The 22823-nt window shown below is 34.8% G+C and overlaps 1 protein-coding gene across 1 annotated transcript; it reads right to left on the minus strand.

The window, feature by feature from the left end:
- Positions 1-4334: 4334 nt before the first annotated feature.
- LOC130670744 (uncharacterized) lies at positions 4335-21606 on the minus strand. The gene is made up of 5 exons (XM_057474218.1): positions 19878-21606; positions 12000-12601; positions 7064-11916; positions 6542-6977; positions 4335-5474 (listed from the first exon to the last, which is right to left on the minus strand). The coding sequence occupies exons 2-5, from the start codon at positions 12582-12584 to the stop codon at positions 4944-4946; spliced, it is 6405 nt and encodes a 2134-aa protein (XP_057330201.1). The 5' UTR covers positions 12585-12601; positions 19878-21606; the 3' UTR covers positions 4335-4943.
- Positions 21607-22823: the final 1217 nt, after the last annotated feature.

Below are 22823 nucleotides of genomic sequence, written 5' to 3' on the forward strand. Positions count from 1 at the left end.
CAGTTTATTTTTTTCTTCAAATCCAATTGTTCAAAATAAAATCCTAAAGTTTTTAATTGTCTGCTAGATTCAGGATCATCATTTCCGCTGCCTTCGCTATCATAAAATTTTTATTTTTGAATTTTAAAAAATTCCACTTCTTAAATTTACGATTTTTGAATTTAAAAAAAAAATTTTCATTTAAATTTGTCTAAATTAAATAAACTGAGTAATTATACTTAAGTATGACCTAAAAATTATTAATTTTATTTATAAATTTTCAGAATGTCATCACGATAATGAAATTCGTCCAAAAGATTCCATCAGATGCCGAGAATGCGGATACAGGATCATGTATAAAAAACGAACAAAGCGTCGTATCCTTTTCTATAATTAATTAATTAATTAACAAATTAAAAAAAAAATAACTATTTATCCTTAACAAATTTATTTAGTTGTCGTATTCGATGCCCGTTGAGTTCCAGTGCAATTTTGCGGCCACTGCGACCTGTGTATTATAATTATATTTATTAAAGTAAATTTAAATGATTTAAATAAATATATTTCGTTAAGCAATTTGTTTATTTACAATAAATAAATTACATTCATTTTAGTAATCAGTTTTTTTTTACAACTAGATAGATTTTTTACTTAGCAGCTTCAATTTATTTAAATATCAAATACAATTTTAAAAATTTATAATCCGAGTATATGTTTAAAAAATTCAGTTACGGTCCCGGTGTCTGATATAAATTGGCAAAAGCCAATTAGTTTTTTTTTCTTTTAAATAAATAAAATATGAATGGAAGACCCTAGACATCGATATTGATATTCAAATATTTCTATAATCGAAGTAATAGACCTAGTACCCGATCACTCATATATTTGTATATCTATATCTAGTAAAATTTAGTAAATATAAATATTCAAATACATGAAGTAATCGAGTACTGGTTCACTGATCGGTTACTGGATTTTTTTACTTTAATTAATAATTTATCTGATCTTTTAAATCAGTTTCTTTTTTTTTATTCACAAAATTAATAAAAATAAGAAATCTCATACCCAATAATTTATTAATTAAGTCGACCATATATTTATAAAAAATTTAATTTTGCAACCCTGTTACTAATTTTTTTATTAATTAATTAACGATAATAAATAAAATCCGTAGAATTGAGCTGCTGAGTTATTTATTGAAATATTAAATCCTTTATAAATTTTGTAAGTTATACAAAATTTAAATAGTTCATAAAAATAGCAGCAATATCGAGGCTACTAAATATATATAAAGATAGATATTACAATAATATATATATTTAAAATTAGCCAGGAAACGATCGAGGATTAAAAGTTGATACATGAGTGTTATGTACAAGTTATCTAATACTGACTTTGGAAGCAAACCTCAACGTCTACACCCCACATCTTTACATCCAGAAGTTAACAGACGATTTACAATTTTCAGATTTTTTTTAACAATTCAATTACAAAAAAAAACTAAAAATATTCACATAGAAAATTTAATAAACTATAGGTGCAATTTTTAAAATTATTTATCATTTTGAAAAAAGTCAAAAAATTATAAGACGTCGGCTAACTTCAGTCATACCACTTACACCCTTAATTACTATGTACCTGAAAATCGTAACGTTTTTTGCAGAACGAAAATAATAAAACAAAATAAAATTTAAAAAATCTAGATTTAAATTTTTGAAATGTTTCGCATAGGCGCCAGTATATCGGCTGAAAATTGCAGTACCCCGAATTACCCCGGTTACGTAACAAATGATCCGAGGACAATTGATCCGCGACAATTAATCCGCGACAATTGATCCTTGCGACGATTGATCCGTCGATAAAATGCGTGTAACATGAAAAATTACGCCCTTTTTTCACTAATTTTGTGTGCGTGTAACATAAAAAATATACTTTCACACAAATTAGTGAAAAAAGGGCGTAATTTTTCATGTTACACGCATTTTATCGACGGATCAATCGTCGCAAGGATCAATTGTCGCGGATCAATTCGCGTGCCAAATGCCAAAAGGGCGTATAAATTTTATACGCCCTTTTGGCTTTGAAGAACCAAAAGGGCGTATAATTTTTTAGTTTTTGGTGCCAATCGTTTTGTAAACATGTTCTAAGCCTAAAAATAAAAAAAAAATTTCCAAAGCCGAGCGATTCTAAAAAGAATGGCAAAAAAAATTTTTTATACGCCCTTTTGGCATGGAACCCCATCTAACTGCTGTAATAAGCCCTTTTGGCATTTGGCACGCGAATTGTCCTCGGATCATCGGTCGTGTCACCAATTACCCCTTCAGCAATCAAATTACATAAAGTTTTAATTTTCGTTGCGCGAAAAATGTTTCGATCTTCAGGTAGATTAATTACTCGCATGGGTCAGAGCGCATGCAAGCAGCCTGTAATTTTCACACGAGTAATATCCCAAAAATAAAATTCAAATTCTCAAACTTGAAATAATAAAAACTATAATAATTTAATTTTTGATATGTTTTATTTTTATATTATCAAAAAATAAAGACGTTGACCCGGCATTGGACGCTTGTATACATATATATTTTTTTAATCATTTACGCCTCAACTTTCATTACCATTTTAATTAATAAGTTGCACGACGGGCATTACATACATAAAATACTACATTTTATAATCAATAATAATAATAATAATATAACTAATTTGTTTTTTTTTAATTAATAAAGATCTAAACTACGTCATTCATACGTTTGGCAACAATTATCCCCCTTAATGATCCCTCGTTGTATATAATTGTGCGGTTAAATTTATTATTTTAAATCTACTTTATATATTTATATTTATATGTATATATATATATTTATATCTCACTCTCAAGCACATTTAGTAGGTACGAGTTTAATGATTATCGAAGTAATGTGATTATGCGTTAGGAAAGACATTGTGTGTAATTATTTTGAGCACAATGATAATTATCGTTACATATTTTTTATCTTGTAGCTCAATAAATAATATCGTTCGTATTAATTGGACTTTCAATAGACACTTTAATTATAAATGATGATAGTAATTATTGTAATCATTATCTGATTACTTGATTAGATATTTACAGCGCGCTTATAATTACGACTATTTTAATTTGAACCAACCATTTTTTTTTAATGGATGATTTTTTAAAATTTGTGAGTTGTAATTAGTCTACTATACAAATTTACAAACGTTCACTAGGCCCATCTAGATCTGATAATATTAAGATCTTTATTACTGATGGCTGTATGTTGATATTAATTATTGATAGTTTTTAATTTGTGATTATAATTGTAGTCATACTCCTGAGTTACATAAATTAATTAAAAGTTAATAGTAATTATAGTAATAATAATGGTTTAGTATACATATATACAAATATAGATATTTATATAAACTTGTTCATTTATGTTAATGCAATACTTGAAATTACAATATTTTTTTTTGTTTTATAAAACTCTAGATCACATGTTAGCTCATTGCATTAATTAAAAATATAGCGTCAATATTTTAAATAATTATGTACTGTGATAGAGTTTGTAATTTTTATGAGTGATTTTGTGAAAATTTTAGTGGTAAATTAATAGGGATGTTTTTATAAAATAATTCGGATTTTGAATTTTTAAATTTCAACTTTTGCAAGTCATTTTTAATTTTTTTGTAATGACGTCATGAATTAGGGAAAAAAACTTTTCACATTAATTTCAACGTAATTTAAATTTTTGAATTTTAATTTAAATTCAAATATTTGGTTCGAATTTTCAAATCAATGAGATAAATTATTACCAATTTTTGACAGTTACAATTTTTGAAATAAATCAAAATTTTTCAAAAATTCAAATTTTTTTATTAGAATTTTGAATCGTATGTGAAAATTTAGATCAGCCTTAAAATATTTATTTTGAATTTTTTCAACAATTAGAATTATAATTAATTTAAATTTTAATTCATGTTCAAATATTTGGTTTGAATTTTCAACTCGATGTGATAAATTATTACCAATTTTTGACAGTTACAATTTTTGAAACAAATCAAATTCTTACATACTCCGAAAATTTTTCAAAAATTCAAATTTTTTTAGTAGAATTTTGAATCGTATGTGAAAATTTAGATCAGCTTTCAAATATTTAATTTGAATTTTTTCAACAATTAGAGTTATAATTAATTTACATTTTTGAATTTTAATTTAAATTCAAATATTTGCTTTGAATTTTTAACTGAATGTGATAAGTAATTACCAATTTTTAACAGTTACAATTTTTTGATTAAATCAAATTCTTACATACTCCGAAAATTTTTCAAAAATTCAAATTATTTTATTAGAATTTTGAATCGTATGTGAAATTTTAGATCAGCCTTCAAGTATTTAATTTGAATTTTTTCAACAATTAGTTTTAATTAAAGTAAATTTTTGAATTTTAATTTAAATTCAAATATTTGCTTTGAATTTTTAACTCAATGTGATAAATAATTACCAATTTTTGACAGATTCGATTTTGTAAATAAATCAATTTCTTACATACTCCGAAAATTTTTCAAAAATTCAAATTATTTTATTAAAATTTTGAATCATATGCGAAAACTTTGATCAGCTTTCACACATTTAATTTTTTTCTGTAACCAAAAGTAACTATCTCATAAATTCGTGCCTGATTTATATTTTCTATATCATAATTTTGTTCAAAATAAATTTTGAGTTAGTTCTCTGATTCAAAACTTTCCAAAAAAATTCAAATTATCCGGTTGGAAATTCGAATCGAATATTTTGAATTTCCACATCCCTATTAATTACAAATTGATTTAAATAAAATTATAAATAAGCGATTAATGATCCTGTGATTTATCGACCGGCAGAGATATTTGTTGTGATAAATATCAGCAATGAAAATTTAAAAAATAAAGATTTCGTATGGCCGCTTGTGAGCGTAAATTTGGCACTATGTGTCGTCATTTTTATCATGTACATTACTCGTATCCTCGTTACTTATTTTAATATGAGTGTTTTCTTTACCGGAATCGTGATTTCTATTGTCAACATTGTGCTCGACAAAACAGTGGACCTGTAGTTCACCACCGGTCCTGTATGACGCAGCGCACATTTGGCACTTGTACGGCAAAGAAGAAGAAGACGACGAAGAGGAAGAAGATAAGTTATTATCGTCAAATCGTGAATTTGGCACGTGAGATTCGACGGGTGATTTATTGTTATGGTCATTAACAACTAAATTAGGCAAGTGATGATATGCTCGCGACACCGATGATATATCAACAGTCGGTGAAGTTGTGAATGATGACGGAGATGAGGTCGTTGTTGCGGCTGTCGTTGCCGGTAATGGATGAATGGGTTCTCCTTCATCAGATGAAGTTTCCCCTCCACTCGTCGTTGCTTGATGGTACGCTGGTATCATTTCCGCATCCCACTGGCCTATTTTACTCGGATCCTGATCGTACAATTTTTTAGCCAGCATCTAAAATAATTAAATACAATAATTAATTAACGGGTAATTAAAATATGATACTGAAGTTAGCCGACGTCTAATCATTTTTTAACTAAAAAAAAAAATATTTGAAAAAATTGCACTTGTAGATTTTTTAATTTTCTACATGTGCAATTTTTTATTTTTTTTATTTTTGTAATTCATTTGGTAAAAAAAAAATCCGAAAATTTTTAATTGTCTGTTAACTTCTGGATCATAATTAAATGATATGATCCTGAAGTTAACAGACGTTTAAAAATTTTTGAATTTTCGTATTTCAACAAATCAATTGCAAAAAAATAAAAAAAAAAATATACATATGTAGAAAATTTAAAAAACTACAGGTGCAATTTTTTTAAATATTTTTTTTTTATGTTTTGTCGTCTAAAAAAAAAATCAAAAAATTATTAGACGTCTGTTAACTCCAGTATCATTTAAATGATACTGATGTCTAATAATTTTTGGATTTTTTTTTTCAAGACAGTAAATTAAGAAAAAAAATATTTGAAAAAATTGCACCTGTAGTTTTTTTAATTATCTACATGTGCATTTTTTTATTTTTTTTATTTCTGTAATTCATTTGGTAAAAAAAAAATCCAAAAATTTTTAAATGTCTGTTAACTTCTGGATCATAATTAAATGATACTGATGTCTAATAATTTTTGGATTTTTTTTTCAAGACAGTAAATTAAAAAAAAAATATTTGAAAAAATTGCACCTATAGTTTTTTAAATTTTCTACATGTGCATTCTTTTATATTTTTTTTTTTTTCTGTAATTCATTTGATGAAAAAAAAATCCAAAAATTTTTAATTGTCTGTTAACTTCTAGATCATAATTAAATGATGCTGATGTCTAATAATTTTTGGATTTTTTTTCAAGACAGTAAATTAAAAAAAAAATATTTGAAAAAATTGCACCTCTAGTTTTTTTAATTTTCTACATGTGCATTTTTTTATTTTTTTTATTTCTGTAATTCATTTAATAAAAAAAAAATCCGAGAATGTTTGATAGTCTGTTAATTTTCAGATGATTAAAATTAGTGAGTGATAAATTTACCTGAAGACTAGCGAGACTGTTGTCACAATCAGTGGTGTCAATATCATTTAAATTAACTCCCGATCTTTCCATTTCGGCATAAGTGCCAAATGGTAATTTCCCAATGCACTCGAGTTTCATTATGTGCATTTTGCTTCTCAAATGTTTGGCAAGATGTCCGTGTATACGGAAGGCTATTTTACAGTCGGTGCACTTGAATGGCCGCGGATTGGTCGTCGTTGCAGCGCCAAATGTCGAGGTCATGCTGACCTTGTTGTGGTGCGAAACCGATCGTTCGTGTTTCGTCAAGTGGCCCTTTGTGCGAAACGAGACCGCGCAACTCTCGCACCTGAACGGCCGCTCGAAGTAGTGGATGTTGATGTGAAGTTTTAGTTGGCTTGGCTTGTTGAAGACTTTGTTGCAAATCCCGCATGTGCTGCGGCCGTCTTCTCCTATACTGTGATACCAAATATAAAATATTAATTAATGATTCAAATTTTAATTATTAAAAATAATTTACTAATTAAAAAAATTGATTTTTACCTCACGTAGTTCGGCGCAATACTGGACGGTGGCAGAAATTCAGCCATGGGTTTGCCGTTTCCGCGTGATGGAGACGTAGACCTGAATCCTGGACCCCCGACGACCATTTTCCTGGCGACGTTGTGCTGCTGCTGCTTGATACTGTCGACGACATTGACAGCACACCCGCCAACTGCCTGTTTATTCAAACTGTCAATATTTATTTTGACATCAACCGCAACTCTATCAGAATTATTTCGCGCGTCGGCAACCACGTGGCCCTGTCTCGCCAAATTAACCTCGGGAATCAGGATCTTTGATGGTTCCATCGCTACCCTGTACTCAATACCCGGTTTAGTGTCAATTTGTTCCCGGTCCTGGTTGATAATCGGCTTCAACTCAGAGCAGGGTACCTTGAACTCTGGTAAAGCAGCAGCAGCGCTCGGAGGTCTCTCGTACCTCGATGGTGTTGTCGGTTCTCTGGCAGGTGACGGGGTAAAGTCTTGTCTCTCATGACTAGCAACACCATTTTCTCTGGTCTCACTGTTATTTTTAATTTGCTCGTGAGCAATTAGCTCACGGGTGTTAATCTCCGGCGGGTAATTTAGTCTAGTCGGCATCAAGGGAGAATAGTCTTGATTAGCTCGCGCGGACAGCCTCAGAATGTCCTGCTGCTGATTATCCCTCGGGTTAGTGAGAGGATAGTGAAGTGAATCGATATCAAAAGGCCTCCGCTCGCTGGTTTTTACTTCAACCTTAACTGGGTCTTCTTTCTTGGTCCCAACAATCAATTGCTGCTGCTGAAGATGATGATGCATCCGACTGGGATCAGTGTAAGTTACCGTAGGCGTTGAGTTTGAGAACAAGTTGCTGTTACGTGAGTTGCTGACAAAGCAGTTCTCTAGTTTATTCGAAAAAACAATTTGTTTTTTGTTGTTTTCATGCTTGGAAGCTCCTCCGACCCGGTACTGTTGCTTAATCTTACTGTCCATGACGTGTCTTTCAGTCAAATAGGCTTGGAGCATGTGACCCTCTGCGTCGGGTTTCCATTCTCTGCCTTGCGGGGGAAGCCTTTCCATAGTCTGGACAATGGTTTGCATGAGAATTGGCTCAGACACGGGCGTGAGAATGTCCACCGACGATGATCTTTTTACAACGCAGCCATCAAACCCGGGTGTCACTTTCGTGGTACTCAGATCCATCGGCTGAGAAGCTCCGATATTACGCGTCGTCTGGTCCTCAATAATTCCCTCTCCGTTTACCGGAGCGCTGTGTTCTGGTGGTACGTCATCGGAGGTGTCTTGTTGTTCTACTTTGGTGGATCGTATTACGCTGTCCCGGGAATTATCTTGCAGGGATCTGCTTGACGGAAAGTAGTATCGATTACAGGATTCACTTTGAATAACCGTCGCTGTTGAAGTGCTGGTAGTAGATGCTGATAAACTCGCGGTTGCAGTCGTCGTAGTGGTGGTTGAAGTTGTCGTTGACAGTAAAGTTGTTAAAGTGTAGGGGTAAGTCGTAGGTCGACTGGCAGGTAGCAGACCCGGAGGCAGTTGGACTCTACTGCTGCTGCCAGTGTTATTTTTGTTGTTACTTTGACTTTGGTTCAGCTGAGACAAACTCAGCAGACTTTGAGCAGCCTCATGTTCTTCGCTCCCAGACTCCTCACTTTCATCGGCGTCCGTCTCCTCCTCTTCGTCTGACGACTCTTCGGGATTTTCACCCCCACCCGCAACCAGTCTCGCGATAGCTTCCTTGTCGATGTTCTCATCGCAAACGGTCGTCGGCACTGGGTCAATACCAAGCTCCCGGCACTTTTTGTAGTGCGCTTTCGACTTCATGTGTTTTGTTAAATTACCCTTTGTTTTAAAACTAAACGCACAGTATTTACAGGTGTAAGGTCTGACGTCTGTGTGAGTTCTGATATGTTTTTTAAGCATCGACGGTTTCTTGCATCGTATTCCGCATTCTTCGCACACATATCTGCCCCTCCCTCGCCCTCTCACGTACGTGTAGTCCTCGTTGCTCTCGAATCCACCGTCGAATATTTTTATTCTCCTCGTCAACTTTTGGCTGTTGCCGTCTGTCTCCTGGCCACCCGAGCTGTCAGAGTTCAGCCGAGCCGCGGGTCGCTGGGAGGAGTGGGTGAGAATCGCCTCGTGTTTTTTACCCGCGGTGGTATAATTCGACGGGCGGTTCCGCGAGTCGTAGTGGTCGAGCTCCAGGTCCTGAGGAGGTTGGTTGAATATTTTCCAGTTCGAATACATCGAGAGAGTCTGACGCTGGAGAACGTACATCGGCTGGGGTCGATTTACTGTACAGTAATACGCCCGGGTCGAGCACTTGAGACCAAGATATGTATAGGCGTGTCCGTTTAGATACAACTGACCATAAGATTTCCTGGGTCGCGGAGTTTCCGGACTTATCAGCGGTAGTGTATTAAGAGTCGGTGTTATCCCGTGATGTCTCTTTGGTGTAAATGTCCCGGGTTTGAGCGGCAAAGATGAGGGCCGGAGAAATTTAGTCGACGTCTCTTGTGTCAATTCCGATGACGATGATGACTTACTGCTGTCTAGACTAACTATCAACTCTGGCGAAGACTTGCGTTGCTCTTGTTGGATACTCGCGGTGTCCAGGTCCATTATTATCACCGGCGGTACACTTTCAGCACGTGGTCGAGATCCATTTAAAAATAAATTACCAGCAGTAGCAGCAACAGTAGCAGTGACTGTTTCCGGTGACATCTTAGTCCTTCCATTTTCCAGCGAGTCGTATTTTACTGACGGACTGACTCTGTCATTTGTCATCATCATCGAGTTGTCTGCGTCACCCCAACTCGCGGGCCGCTTGCGGCTCTCATTCAGCTTCGGCGAAGTTCTCTCAAAGGTGCCATTGCTGTAACTATTAATATTGTCAGTTTTAAAATTCTTGTTGTCATAACAACAATTGTCTTTACGTGAACTTGGCTCGAGTTTGTACTTTGAATTTTTGAGGATATGGCGATCGGTATCCGAATCAGGATTATTATTATTTTTAAGCTCTGTAAGATTTGAAGAAGAAAGTCTGCGATATTTGTCATCGAATTTTACAGATTGATTTATTACTTTAGGCGACAACACGGATCCATTGTTCGGGTGCTTGAAACTTCCGAGGACTTTGGTGTCTTTCGCCAGGTCAAGTGGTCCGAAAGTAAGAGGCTTCATCTGGTCATGCTCAGTTGGTATCATCGGTCCAGGAATACCAGGTACATAAGGCGGCAAACCTTTAGCAGAACTCGCCAGGTCCAGTGGCTGGGATCCGGGTATCATTTCAAGTCCAGGAATACCCGGTACTATTTTGTAGTCGGTCGGTGATGGCTGTGATATGTCAGCCGACGTACCCATTAGCGTATGAGGACCCGGCATTCCCGGTACATACGGGATTATTTTACCACCGTGTAAAATGCTCGTTATACCAGACTGCGGAAGAGTAAGCGGATTGTAGGCAGTTATCGTCAGCGGATTTAATCGTGGCTCTAAATAATTACCGTAGCACGTCATTGTCGGTGCAATATTTGGGGTTGATATGTTTGGTATGATTGGTGCCAGCATTTTAGGAGCATTTGCCGCAATCGATATGGAATTCGACAATGAACAATTGGTGGTGGTGCTGCTGCTCACTGAATTACCACCACTGGAGCAGCTTCCACCCGGTGGTTTATGAACCATCGTCCCACCCGAGTGTAAACTAGACCGCACGACTATTGAAGAGGTTTCAGATGAAGATCCGCCGGTTGATTTACCGCTATTGTGATTACTCATACTATCATCGGTTGTTGGTGAATTTGTTTGTCTGGGTTCGATCCTCATTGTCTTTGTTTCCCCAGTATTGTCTAGTATTCTTACTTGTCCGCCGAACATCTGCAGAGAATTGGGCCGCGGGTACTTTGATAATTCCTCGAGTGATCTTAGACTCGTTGGAGGCATACTCAGGTCAGTGAGTCTGTGCTTTTTTATTGGCGGAGCGTAAGCGTCGACGAGCCGTGTGTTGCCCAATAGAGGACCTGGTGAAGGAAGAGGTTTGACGCTGGTGTAATACTCCGCTGATTTACTCCCGCTATCCAGTTCGTCTCGCTTCTCTAAGTCCAACTGGAACTCCCGCTTCGGACTCGGCGAGGGCGAGGCCGAGGACGACGGCGACAGCGACGACGACGACGAAGATCCTTTGCAATAGTAACGTCTGTGTGCTTCGAGGTTGTCGGCACTCGTGTAAGATATTTTGCAGGTCGTGCACACAAAATCGTCATTAGCGCTGGCGCGATTTTTCAACAGCAAGTCTTTGATAATCGATCCCTGGTTTATTGGTTGATTTCCTGGCTTGAGACTTTTGTCCTGGACGAAGCCCTCGCTGTGGCAGCGCTTGCGAGACAGTGACAGAGTCTCTTCAGTTGAGGAAGACAAATTGAGCGGCTGCTCGGCGGATTTTGCCACCTGCGGCTGCTGCCGATGCATTAATTTATGGAGCCGCGGGTCTACTGCTTCGACAATCGCCTGGTTGTCGGTAATTATCTTGTCAATATGCTCTTGTAATTGTTCAGGATTGGGTTTTATTATTGACGTAGTCACTGGAGACAGAGAAGTTCCATTGGGCAACGAAGAGGACGAAGTTGAGGTCGCGGTAGCGGGAACCGATGAAACAGATAAACTTCCTGTCTCGTTATTTACAGACTCGAGAGCCGTATGAAACTTTGGCTTGTATATCTTGCCAGTTTTAACGGTTTTCGTGTTATGTTCGAGTTGATTGGAAGATGATACCACCGACGAAGGCGGAGGCGGTGGCGTTCCCGTTCCATTGCTTGCACTGTCCGACAAACTTATGTCCGAATCTTCTGATACCTTTGAATAGATACAAAATGATTGCAAATATAAATAAATGGTTGTATATATATATATATATAAATATATAAATGATGACTTACCTTCCCAGCTTGATCGGCAGTACCCTCGGCCTTAGCGCTGTGAGCTCTTGACCTCCGGTGTTTATATAAATTGGACTTTGTCTTAAAAGCAAACCCGCAAAGTAAACAGGGATATGGCCGCTCATTGGTGTGGGCTCTTATGTGCTTTTGCAGGACACTTGGTTTCGAACAAGAAAGTTTGCAGTAAGGACAGACGTATCCCGTTTTTTTAGTCTCGACGGGCTCGCCGCCGCTCTCGGAAGACTCCTTGGCCTTGGAAGACTCTTTGTTGCTACTACTACTATTATTATTATTATTATTAATGTTTTTGGTGACGTCATTGGATGGACCTCGTCGGGTGACCTCAGAGGACTCAGTCTGATGCACGATAGTTTTTGCTGATTCTTTCTTGATTTCCAGCGGTGACGACACCTCGACAGTCGCCATCTTTTTAAACTTTTTATGCAAGTACTTTGGCTCTCCATCGTTGTTGTTGTTGTGGTTATTGTTATTGTTGCTATGATTATTGTTATTGTTATTTGTACTTGGGTTTGTTTTGTTATTGTTATTACAACTAGTGTTGTTCGCTAACTGGGGGTCTGTCATTGCCACTGCTTGAGTCTCTGTAACAAAAACAACAAATTATTTAGAAAATTGTAAAAAAAGAGCGGAATTTATTTTCAAATGAAATTTGTGGCCAAATTATAGATTTTATAAAAAAAAGTTTTCAAAAAAAGTTGTAGCAAATTTAATTTGCTATAAAAAACTTTAGATCGCTTATTGACGTAACTCTGATAGTTTCAAAGTTACAGAGAAAATAAATAAGAAATTAATTTCAAGATCGTATGGATAAATTAATTTTTTTACTTTAAATTGCAATTACGTCAAAATAATTGCATTTATGAAAAAATGTAATGAGACATTTTTTTTAGAGAATTTCCTCAGCTACAAAAGTGCCCTCATACATTTTTCACATATCTGTACTAGTTCGCCCACAATTTTGATTTTTTTACGGAAACTACTAAATGCAAATTTGAAAACTCAGAAAAAAAATGAAATCGATTCTGGGCGAAGTGAAGTGAAAATTATTAGTAATTTATGAGATTAATTATCATTATAAAATTTCAGATATTAATTATGATAAAAGCGCTTTCTAATTATTGAAATAATTTAATTGAAAAAAAAAGAAAATCGATTAAAAATAAATAAATCGATAAGTTAAAAAAATAACTCGACGTAAAATCACGACAATTAAATTATTCTTTCATTAATATAATGGATTCAGGGTGAGTGATTGCGAAACCGGAAGCGTCAGAGTTCATAAGTTCAAATCGTTGTCGCTGTCATATATATACATACGTTGTTATAGTATTAATTGTAATCGTTTGTCTTTAAATACGAATCATTTAAAACTTATATTCTTCACTTATCCTCATTCTCCCTCGAGAGAATATTAAATCCGAATTAATTATCATCAATAATTAACGAACCGTTAAACTCTAAAATACTCCTCTATATGAAACGATATAATAACTTTACTTTAAATATATTATACATCACCACACTCCATTCTCTACTTTTGCTCATATATGTACATATATATTCATATATATTAATACTTTTCACTGTCAATTACTTAAATCCATACAATATTTAAAAATATGATACTCGAGTCAGCCGACATTTAATAATTTTTGAATTCGTTTTAAAACCGCCAATTATAAAAAAAAAATATTTGAAAAAATTACACCTGTAGTTTTTTTAATTTTCTACATGTGCATTTTTTTTTTCATTAATTTTTTTTTTTAAATCTGAAAATTATCAACTGTTTAACTTGCGGATCATAAAAATATAATATCGAAGTTAACTGACAGCTAATAATTTTTGAATTCGTTTTAAAACCGCCAATTATAAAAAAAAAAAAAAATTTGAAAAAATTACACCTGTAGTTTTTTTAATTTTCTACATGTGCGTTTGTTTTTCATTAATTTCTTGTAAAAAAATTTGAAAATTATCAACTGTTTAACTTCGAATAAAGATATGATGCTGAAGTTAACTGACAGCTAATAATTTTTGAATTTTTTTTAAAACCATAAATTATAAAAAAAAAAATATTTGAAAAAATTACACCTGTAGTTTTTTTAATTTTCTACATGTGCGTTTTTTTTCATTGATTTTTTGAAAAAAAATTTGAAAATTATCAACTGTTTAACTTGCGGATAAAATTATGATGCTGAAGTTAACTGACGTCTAATAATTTTTGAATTTGTTTTAAACCCGCCAATTATAAAAAAAAAAAATATTTCAAAAAATTACACCTGTAGTTTTTTAAATTTTCTACATGTGCATTTTTTTTTTCATTTATTTTTTGAAAAAAAATCTGAAAATTATCAACTGTTTAACTTGCGGATAAAAATAAGATACTGAAGTTAACTGACAGCTAATAATTTTTTAATTTGTTTTAAACCCGCCAATTATAAAAAAAAAAATATTTGAAAAAATTACACCTGTAGTTTTTTAAATTTTCTACATGTGCATTTTTTTTATTTTTTTTTTGTAACTGATTCGCTGAAAAAAAAATCCGATAATTGCCAACTGTCTACTGAATGTATCTGATAATTTATTAATTTTAATTAATTAACTAATTAATTTACTGAAAATTTATAAATTGTCTCATATCTGCCACATTCCTCATTTAAAATAAAAATATTTTTTTCTATAATTTATCATCTCTCTCAACTCTATTATCAGAATTAAAAAAAAATAACAACAATATTATTATATTACTAAATAAATCTCTTTTGACCTGGTACGATTGACGCACTCTTATACGATGATGCCAATCGCTTGATAATTCATATCTATGTACTTTTCCGTCTGATTATTAATATGTTAATTAACATATAACATATAGCACATCATTGCCAATAATTGCTTTAAGTAAAATAAAATAAATAAAATAGTAATTAAACACCGTGTAAAATAATTCAAATAGAAGGTGACTACTCTGTCAATAAGCCGATTAACAACGCATACATTAACATTGAGTATGCATACTAATTCATAACATCATCGCATGCCTGTACACGTGTCAATTTGTGTAGTAAAAGTCACTCTAAAAAAAAAACAAAAAAAATATATTTATATAGAAAATGACTATATAAATATATATTGATGTAATGATACTGCATGATAACAAAGACTATTAAATTGTATCTCCATAAAAATAAATAATATATATAAATATGAAAATCATCATTGATTACAATTTATCTGTTTTTTTTTTTTACATTCATACCATGGTATTAAACAATTTATTTTTAAATGAATCAGCGACTTGATACGTCGATTGAAAATATATACTATATATATTTGTATATATATAGTCGTTCAAAATGATAAGATTTAATAACCAAGTTTACCTTTTATTACTTTCTGTCTTATTTTTTTTATTATTACGCTGGAAGAAAAAAGATCCAGAAGTTAACAATTAAAAATTTTTAGATTTTTTTTTCACTGAATAAATTACAAAAAAAAAAAAAAAAAAAATTGCACATGTAGAAAATTTAAAAAACTATAAGTGCAATTTTTTCAAATATTTTTTTTTTTATAATTTACTGCTTTGAAAAAAAATCAAAAAATTATTAGACATCAGTATCATTTAATTATGATCCAGAAGTTAACAGACAATTAAACATTTTTGGATTTTTTTTCATCGAATGAATTACAAAAAAAAAAAAAAAAAAAATTGCACATGTAGAAAATTTAAAAAACTATAAGTGCAATTTTTTCAAATATTTTTTTTTTTATAATTTACTGCTTTGAAAAAAAATCAAAAAATTATTAGACAGGCTAACTGTGATCTTGAATCTCACAGACAGTTTTAAATTTTCGGATTTTATTTTCAAAATCAATTACAAAAAAAAAAACTAAAAAAATGCACATGTAGAAAATTTAAAATACTACAGGTGCAATTTTCTAAAATATTTTTTTTTTTATAATTTATTGTTTGAAAAAGAAATCAAAAATCAAAAAGAAAAATTAATGAAAAAAAAAATATTTTATTTTCTTCTTACAAGAAATTACGATACTAGAAATTAAAAATCTAATATATTTTTAATGAAAAAATTTGAATATTTAATTAAAAATAATTTTCTTAATCGAAGAAATCGGAGCTCAGTTCGCAAAATCCTGATCTTTTTTGGAGTACTGCAAATAAATTTCGATTTTCTTCTATCAAATGAGATATGAAATGAAAATATAAAACTTTTTATTTATTTACTACTCAAGAAAATATTTTTTTTCAAAATTAATTTTTTTTTCACCGCATTATTATTATTATTGTTGTTGTTTATATTTTTCTAATACTGCGTCACCGATGATAAAATAACACAACAGTTATATTTAAATTATCCACTCAATATTAATTCTGTCTGTTCTATATTTTAAAAATAAACAATACCGTGGTAAAATAAAAAAAAAAAAAAATTTCAAAATAATTCAAGCTCATGACTTTTAAATAAAATACCCGCGTTTTATCAGATAATAAGAATTATTTACCGCGTATTTATATTTAAATTTGAATTTAATGTCAATGAAAAGATATTTTTAGTAAAAGTCATCCGTTTAATAATAAATATATTTATTATTGCCTATAAATATAATAATATAAATAAATAAAACTAGTAGGGAGAATCCCGAGGCGATGGCGATACGAGTAGTGCAGTAGCAAGTTGCTGGAAAGTGAGTCACACATGAGGACTCAGCTACCATTTAATTCTACACACAAGAACCGTCACTGGGGATTCCCCCACTCGGTTATCTCGCTCCTATCCTCTTGTATTCTACTCTGCAGCTCAACAGCTACCAGACTACATACAGCTTTGCTTTCCTCATATATTATTCATTCTACATATATATAGTCTCCCACATCATCGTATCGTCAACACAACGAGCTGTTTGCTAACATAAACATTACCGTATGTTAAATTACTCAAAGTACTTTCTGTACGTCAGTTACTCGACCCGCGATAACGCGAGTTCCCGGGTTGGGTTCCGGTGGGAGACAAAGTCGCCGATCATTAGATACCGATGTTACTTATATAGACGACATACATGTGTATATATGAATATATACATATATACACATATGTGTCTAGTTCTGATAGTAATTTTTTTGCAACAATCGGATGCTAAAATTTATTAGCGGAGCGCGAGGCGAATGACCAGGTCACGCACCTCGTCTACGAAACCCTACAGCGTTCGCGGGAATTTTATTTATTTTTTAAATTTATCTTGTTTATTTCTGCGTATCAATTAGACTTCGTATTTATTTATAAATTCGTAATATATTTTTAGTTGTACGTAATAACTTTATTTTTTAAGTCCAATACAGAATTTTGATATGGCTCTTATTTTTGTTGTTGCGTAGATAAGATATATATGTATATAAAATATGATGATTTCTCTTTCATGACACGAGAAAATCTTTTCACAAATTCCACGTGTTTTAAATGAAAGAATTAGGTCAGAGTATGGAGGTGAAAGTAGGCAAATTTCAGAGGGACGTACACACAATTTAATATATTTTTTTTTTATATATAAAGAAGTAACGGTGTCGAAATTCCCGAACACGCGTACATATATGTTTTTTTTATTTAAACATATGTATGTATTTTTTTTTCGAGAAAGCAACGATAAATTTTTTCGGTTAATTTCTGGGTCATAGAGGGAGAAGGGTGAATTTGAAATATTTATGTATATGGTATACTGGTTATACATATTATTGTTATGGTAATCGACCGAAGTTTATGGTAAAAATTTGTTTTTTATTATTATTATTATTGTATATAGATATCGTGGATGTCGCGGTGATCCTACCGGTGGGTTATTCACTTACGCTTAGAATTGCGCTCAGTGAATGGGTGACAGATGGATACGCTTGAACAATGTCGCCGATTTAAAATTTATATGTGAGAGTAGTGGATAGGATGAGATTATGATTCAGGTCAGTCAAAGGTGACATTTGAATCGCGTGAATGCGCTGTCAGTTTCTGCCGGGGAATAAATAAGTGACTGTGTTATTACTTTTCATAGAATGGAAAAATTTTAACAATTTTATCTGCGGTTCATTTTTTCATTGCATTTGTATATATATATATATACATATATATTTTATTTAAATATCTTATCGCAGTTTAGGAATTTTCGATGAGGGAATTCCGTGAGTTAATTTAACTATTTTTTCAATCGTCTAAAAATAAAATACGGACATCTATCCAGGCATGACAGACAACTAATTTAATCTGTTGGCGTAAAAATAAATCAGTGGAATCCGTACCGGAGAAAACTCGTAGCCGCTGATTCGCTCGGTCGAAGGTACACTTTGGCTCAGGCTAACAATAAAGACGATAAAAAAAATACCAAGTCCAGAGAGCAGAGCTTAAAAGAGACACCAACGTATTTTACTCTCTCTCATTTTTATTTATTTATCGTGGGTAAGAAACGTTAAGTTAACTCGAGAATATCCGTGGACCCTGGATAGGATACAAGAGGAGTAGAGAAGTAGAGGAGAATGAAAGAGTAAACTAAGTGGAGTAGTCCAGCGGTACGGGTAAGAGGGAACGGGAGAGACAAAAAAGAGTGGGCAGAGGACTTCTCGAGTAGGAGTGTGGGGTGTGTTGAGGTCGACGTCACAGCATCGCCAGGTCTACGAGTGAGTTTTTGTGTAGGTTCAGCTCCAGCTCAACACCACAATACTTTTATTTAAGTATTGCACTACAGAGCAATACCGCGGTACCCATACTACGCAACAGGGACACCAGTCATACATTCTGACACACACACACATCGCTGATGATGATGACGATAAAGTAAAGAGGAAAGGAAGCAACGGCAACGGCAGTTTGTCCCAATCCAACCAACAGGGATAAGAAGAGTAGCCGCGGGGGCTCATGGTTCACCTGTCGTCATGGCAACACCGCTTTGCCGCTCACTTGTTACTCCATCTGCGCAACCAGGGCTCTCTCGCATTATATATCGAATCCCATGATCCCATCCCATCACAACGAATCGGGCAACTCTCTTCTCTTATAGTCATGTAGTATTATATCCACCGTCTCGGGGAGCTCTGTCTAGTCCTCATGTCCTACACTCTCTAGTCATATTCCACCTTCTACATCTATGCCATGACATGACACGGCAGCAGCCTGGTCCATACCAGCCTTAACAGCATCCGTCCGATTAAACATTCGACCTGCAGTCCATACCATCAAACATAATGGGATAAATCCTACACATGCACAATAAAACATACCTACTGGTCAATCCGGGTATCCTGCACAAACAGTTATGCACTCCATGTCGCCAGACTACTTTCAGTTGACGCACACAGCCGTATCACGTAATACCATCTAGCTCATTTCCCATTCCCTCTGTTCTCTGTACTATACTATGTCGTAGTCGCAGTCGTATCGTATCGTATCGGTTTGTGTACTAGTCCATTGCAATACTCCATACTGTACTTCCATAACAACCACGTCGCGTCCACTCTAATCCTATCGCATCCACGACACTACCAGCAATAATAATAATAATTAAGTAAAGGGGATTCCCCCATTCTACAATCGTCCGCTGGTACGCCAGTACGCCAGCGTATCAATTTCTTACTCACGCCTGGTTTTATTTGTTTACTCTAAAATATAAAAGCGTTTTATATAAAAAAACTGCTTTGATAAATAGTCTCCAACTTTTTCTTATGACAACTTATTTTTTAATGTAAAATATCAAATAGTTGATTCATCAGCTGTAATAAAAATGTGTACAGTATAAGACAGCTTACGTATTACTCTGGCATGCTATAGGCTTAGTCTGGGTGATTATTATATCAAGTAAACTTACCCAGTGCTATGTCAATCTGTTTGCTATGCAAATCTCGTCCTCGTGTAGACCAGTAGTCCACCACCAGCAGTCCGGTGGCCACAATTGCTCCCACTTATACCACCACGGTTTTTATAATCACAGACAACACTACTACCACTATCGCTGCAGCAATAAAGTGGCAATGAAACTGACGGCGACGTTGACAAGGATGATGATGATGATGATGAGAGTGTGCGCTGCCGAGTTGCCTCGATACCTTTTACAATCCACACACTTGACGCGCAGTTAGTCATTGCCTGTACACACTTAGTGTACACTGGCGGGTTAAATGGTCAGTTGGGGTCCAGACCTCAGTTACTCCAATTCTTGGTATCAGATTTAGACCCAAACTCAGACTCAGATTCGGATTTTCTTGATAATTTATCAGGAATCCCGACTCGATTAAACAAAACTCAGCTTTTTTACTGACAGTAAAATACAAAAATAATTTAACTCCCACGCGATATTAAATTTGATGCACGCGGCCAGCAGCAGCCGAGTATACTTTAAATAAAAATAAGGTTTCATACAAACCGCACACTTTAGCACTGGGAGCAGAACTAAACACTTTTCATGTGACTTGGAGTGTCTAGCCTTGACGTCACTGGCGCCTAATTGCTTTGCACACTTTTACTTAAACAGCCGTCGTCGTCGTGGTTGTAGTAACAGTAACGAGTAACAACTCAAACCAAGGCTAGAGGCCTACACTAAACTCTGTTCTGTACACTTGTTACTTCCTTTTAATTGTCTGAAAATATATTTTTCATTGAATATTTTGTTTTCCAGGTATACATTTTCCGGACACTAATTTTCCCTAATCCCTTGTTGCTTTGCTACCTGGGTTTCCGGAAGAGTAATTGTTATCTATGACTTAGAGATAGTTAACTGTAGTTGCACTTGAGTACTCGAAACTCGGAAGAATTCAAATATTTTCCCTTCACATTTCCACGAACTCCAAGCGATTTATCTTGGTGGTAAATTCGCAGGATCATCTGCTTGACAATTTAATTGGAGATAAATTTATATATGTATATATATGTAGTTGTATATATATTTGTAAAGTAGTAAATGTGTAAAAAGTGATATTAATAATAATAAAAGTATAAAGAGAGGTCGAGAGCGGGTGGGTATCCCGGAGATCGCTCGCACGTGACGTCAGCGGCAGAGAATCGCGCCACTCAACGATTGTTTACACTCATGCGTCATTTCTGCGAAGGCGCCCGAATTCCGTTAGCGGCAACCTTGAGAGTCATTACCACGCGTTTACTTATGCAAGTTATTTTTTAAAAAACACCCGATTACTATTTCAAATTCAAACAATCGTCCCGCTGCACAGATGTGGATATAGTCGTAGACGTAGACGTAGACTTAGACGTTGACGAGTTTTAAAAAAGTCAAGTGTTATCTTTGTTGATAACTTTTACGTAACGTACTCCAAAGTAAATCACTCGCACTTGCACATGTCGAAAAATAGTTTGTAAAAAAAAAAAAAGCTGACAGCAAATGAAAAAAAATATTAGCGCATCGTGGCGCGTTGTATTGTTATGATTGCGTAATAGTCGTGCGCGACGACGGGCGAGATGTTGTTGCTGCTGCTGCTGGCAGCCAGACTGTATGCACGGGGTGTCTGTGGGTCGTGGGTGAGCGCGCAGTCGACTCTTTGCTTCCCCACCGCTCATTGCTTCTTGCTGTCCGTCTCGGTTCCTCTTCAGGAGTTGTCTCTCCTTCCCTCTGCCTCGGCGGGTCTGGGTAAGCCGCTCTACGAGTAGAGCGAGACCGTAGCGGAGTTGTGTAGCTCTACTCTGACTCTTTCGTGTGTGTGTGTGTGGGTTTCCGTCTGTACTGTGTTGCGTAGTATACCTATAGTAAGTTTTACTCAGCTCAGAGTAAGTTTTTCTCCTGGTAGTGGTGAGGACGGGTGTTGGTGTACTGAGACATTCACATGCCGACTGGTTGGGTATATATATATAGTACTAACACTAATACTATATATGTATACACTGACGTAGTAGAGCATAGGAAGGAACGAGTAGCCGACTGTGAAAGCCCGAGAGCCTGATGATGTGCCGGGTGCCGCTGACGAGGATCAACGACGATGTTGCGCGCGAGCGATGCGCCGTCTGGCGTGACTGGCGACAGTCTGCCGCGTTCCGAGAACCACGAGGTGATTCCGTGTATCGAACGCAAACAGGCTCCGACTACTAACTCTCTTGTTGTCTGTCTCTGTCCTTCACTTAGTGAATGCTCACTCTTCTACTCGTTTTGTCTGTACTGAGGCTGCGGCCAAGACTGACATGAGCGTGTTGGTGTGATACGAGTCTGTAATAAGACATAACTACCATTGCTTATATTATAAATGTATGTGGATTATATTGTGCGATGCGATGCGAGGTTGAACCAGATATAATAGGAGTATGTAGTTGTTGGGAGTATGTAGGGTGAAAGAGGTGCTGAAGGTGAGGCAGGGACCAGGGACCAGGAGGCCGAGCGAGTAACGGCAAGGCGAGCAACCCAGACTGGTGAAAGAGTACAAGAATATATATGTACATGCATATATATATATATATATGTGTATGAGTGTAATAAGATGCCTTTACTTGTATTTTTTACATCACGTACAACCACAGCAAGCATGACCTGCTGGCTGTACTGGTTGACGTTGCGCTGATAGTGGGGATTGGAAGACCCGAGACAAAGATGGAGATAGAAACAGAAATAGAGATAAAAGATTTAACCAAGGGGATTAGTTGAGGTAGGAGTTGTCAACGACGAGCTCTACTCCATTCGCTATTTTCCTTGTTTGCTTATTCTCCTTCTCCATATACATATATATGTATAAATGTATGTACACATAATAGTTTTGTCCTCACTTCCTCTTGCTGGCGTCTAGATTGTCCTGGCACTGCAGTAAAAACGGGTACACAA

This window comes from Microplitis mediator, chromosome 7 (assembly GCF_029852145.1).
Source record: "Microplitis mediator isolate UGA2020A chromosome 7, iyMicMedi2.1, whole genome shotgun sequence".
In the NCBI taxonomy this organism is placed as follows: domain Eukaryota; kingdom Metazoa; phylum Arthropoda; class Insecta; order Hymenoptera; family Braconidae; genus Microplitis; species Microplitis mediator.

Bases quoted from the DNA above. Each gene is read 5' to 3' on its own strand.
- LOC130670744 (XM_057474218.1), bottom strand. From the start codon at position 12,584: ATGACAGACCCCCAGTTAGCGAACAACACTAGTTGTAATAACAATAAC. The intron at 6,978-7,063 runs GTAAAAATCAAT...TTGGTATCACAG, and splicing joins ATTGCGCCGAACTACGTGAG to TATAGGAGAAGACGGCCGCA. The intron at 5,475-6,541 runs GTAAATTTATCA...TAATTATTTTAG, and splicing joins ACAGTCTCGCTAGTCTTCAG to ATGCTGGCTAAAAAATTGTA.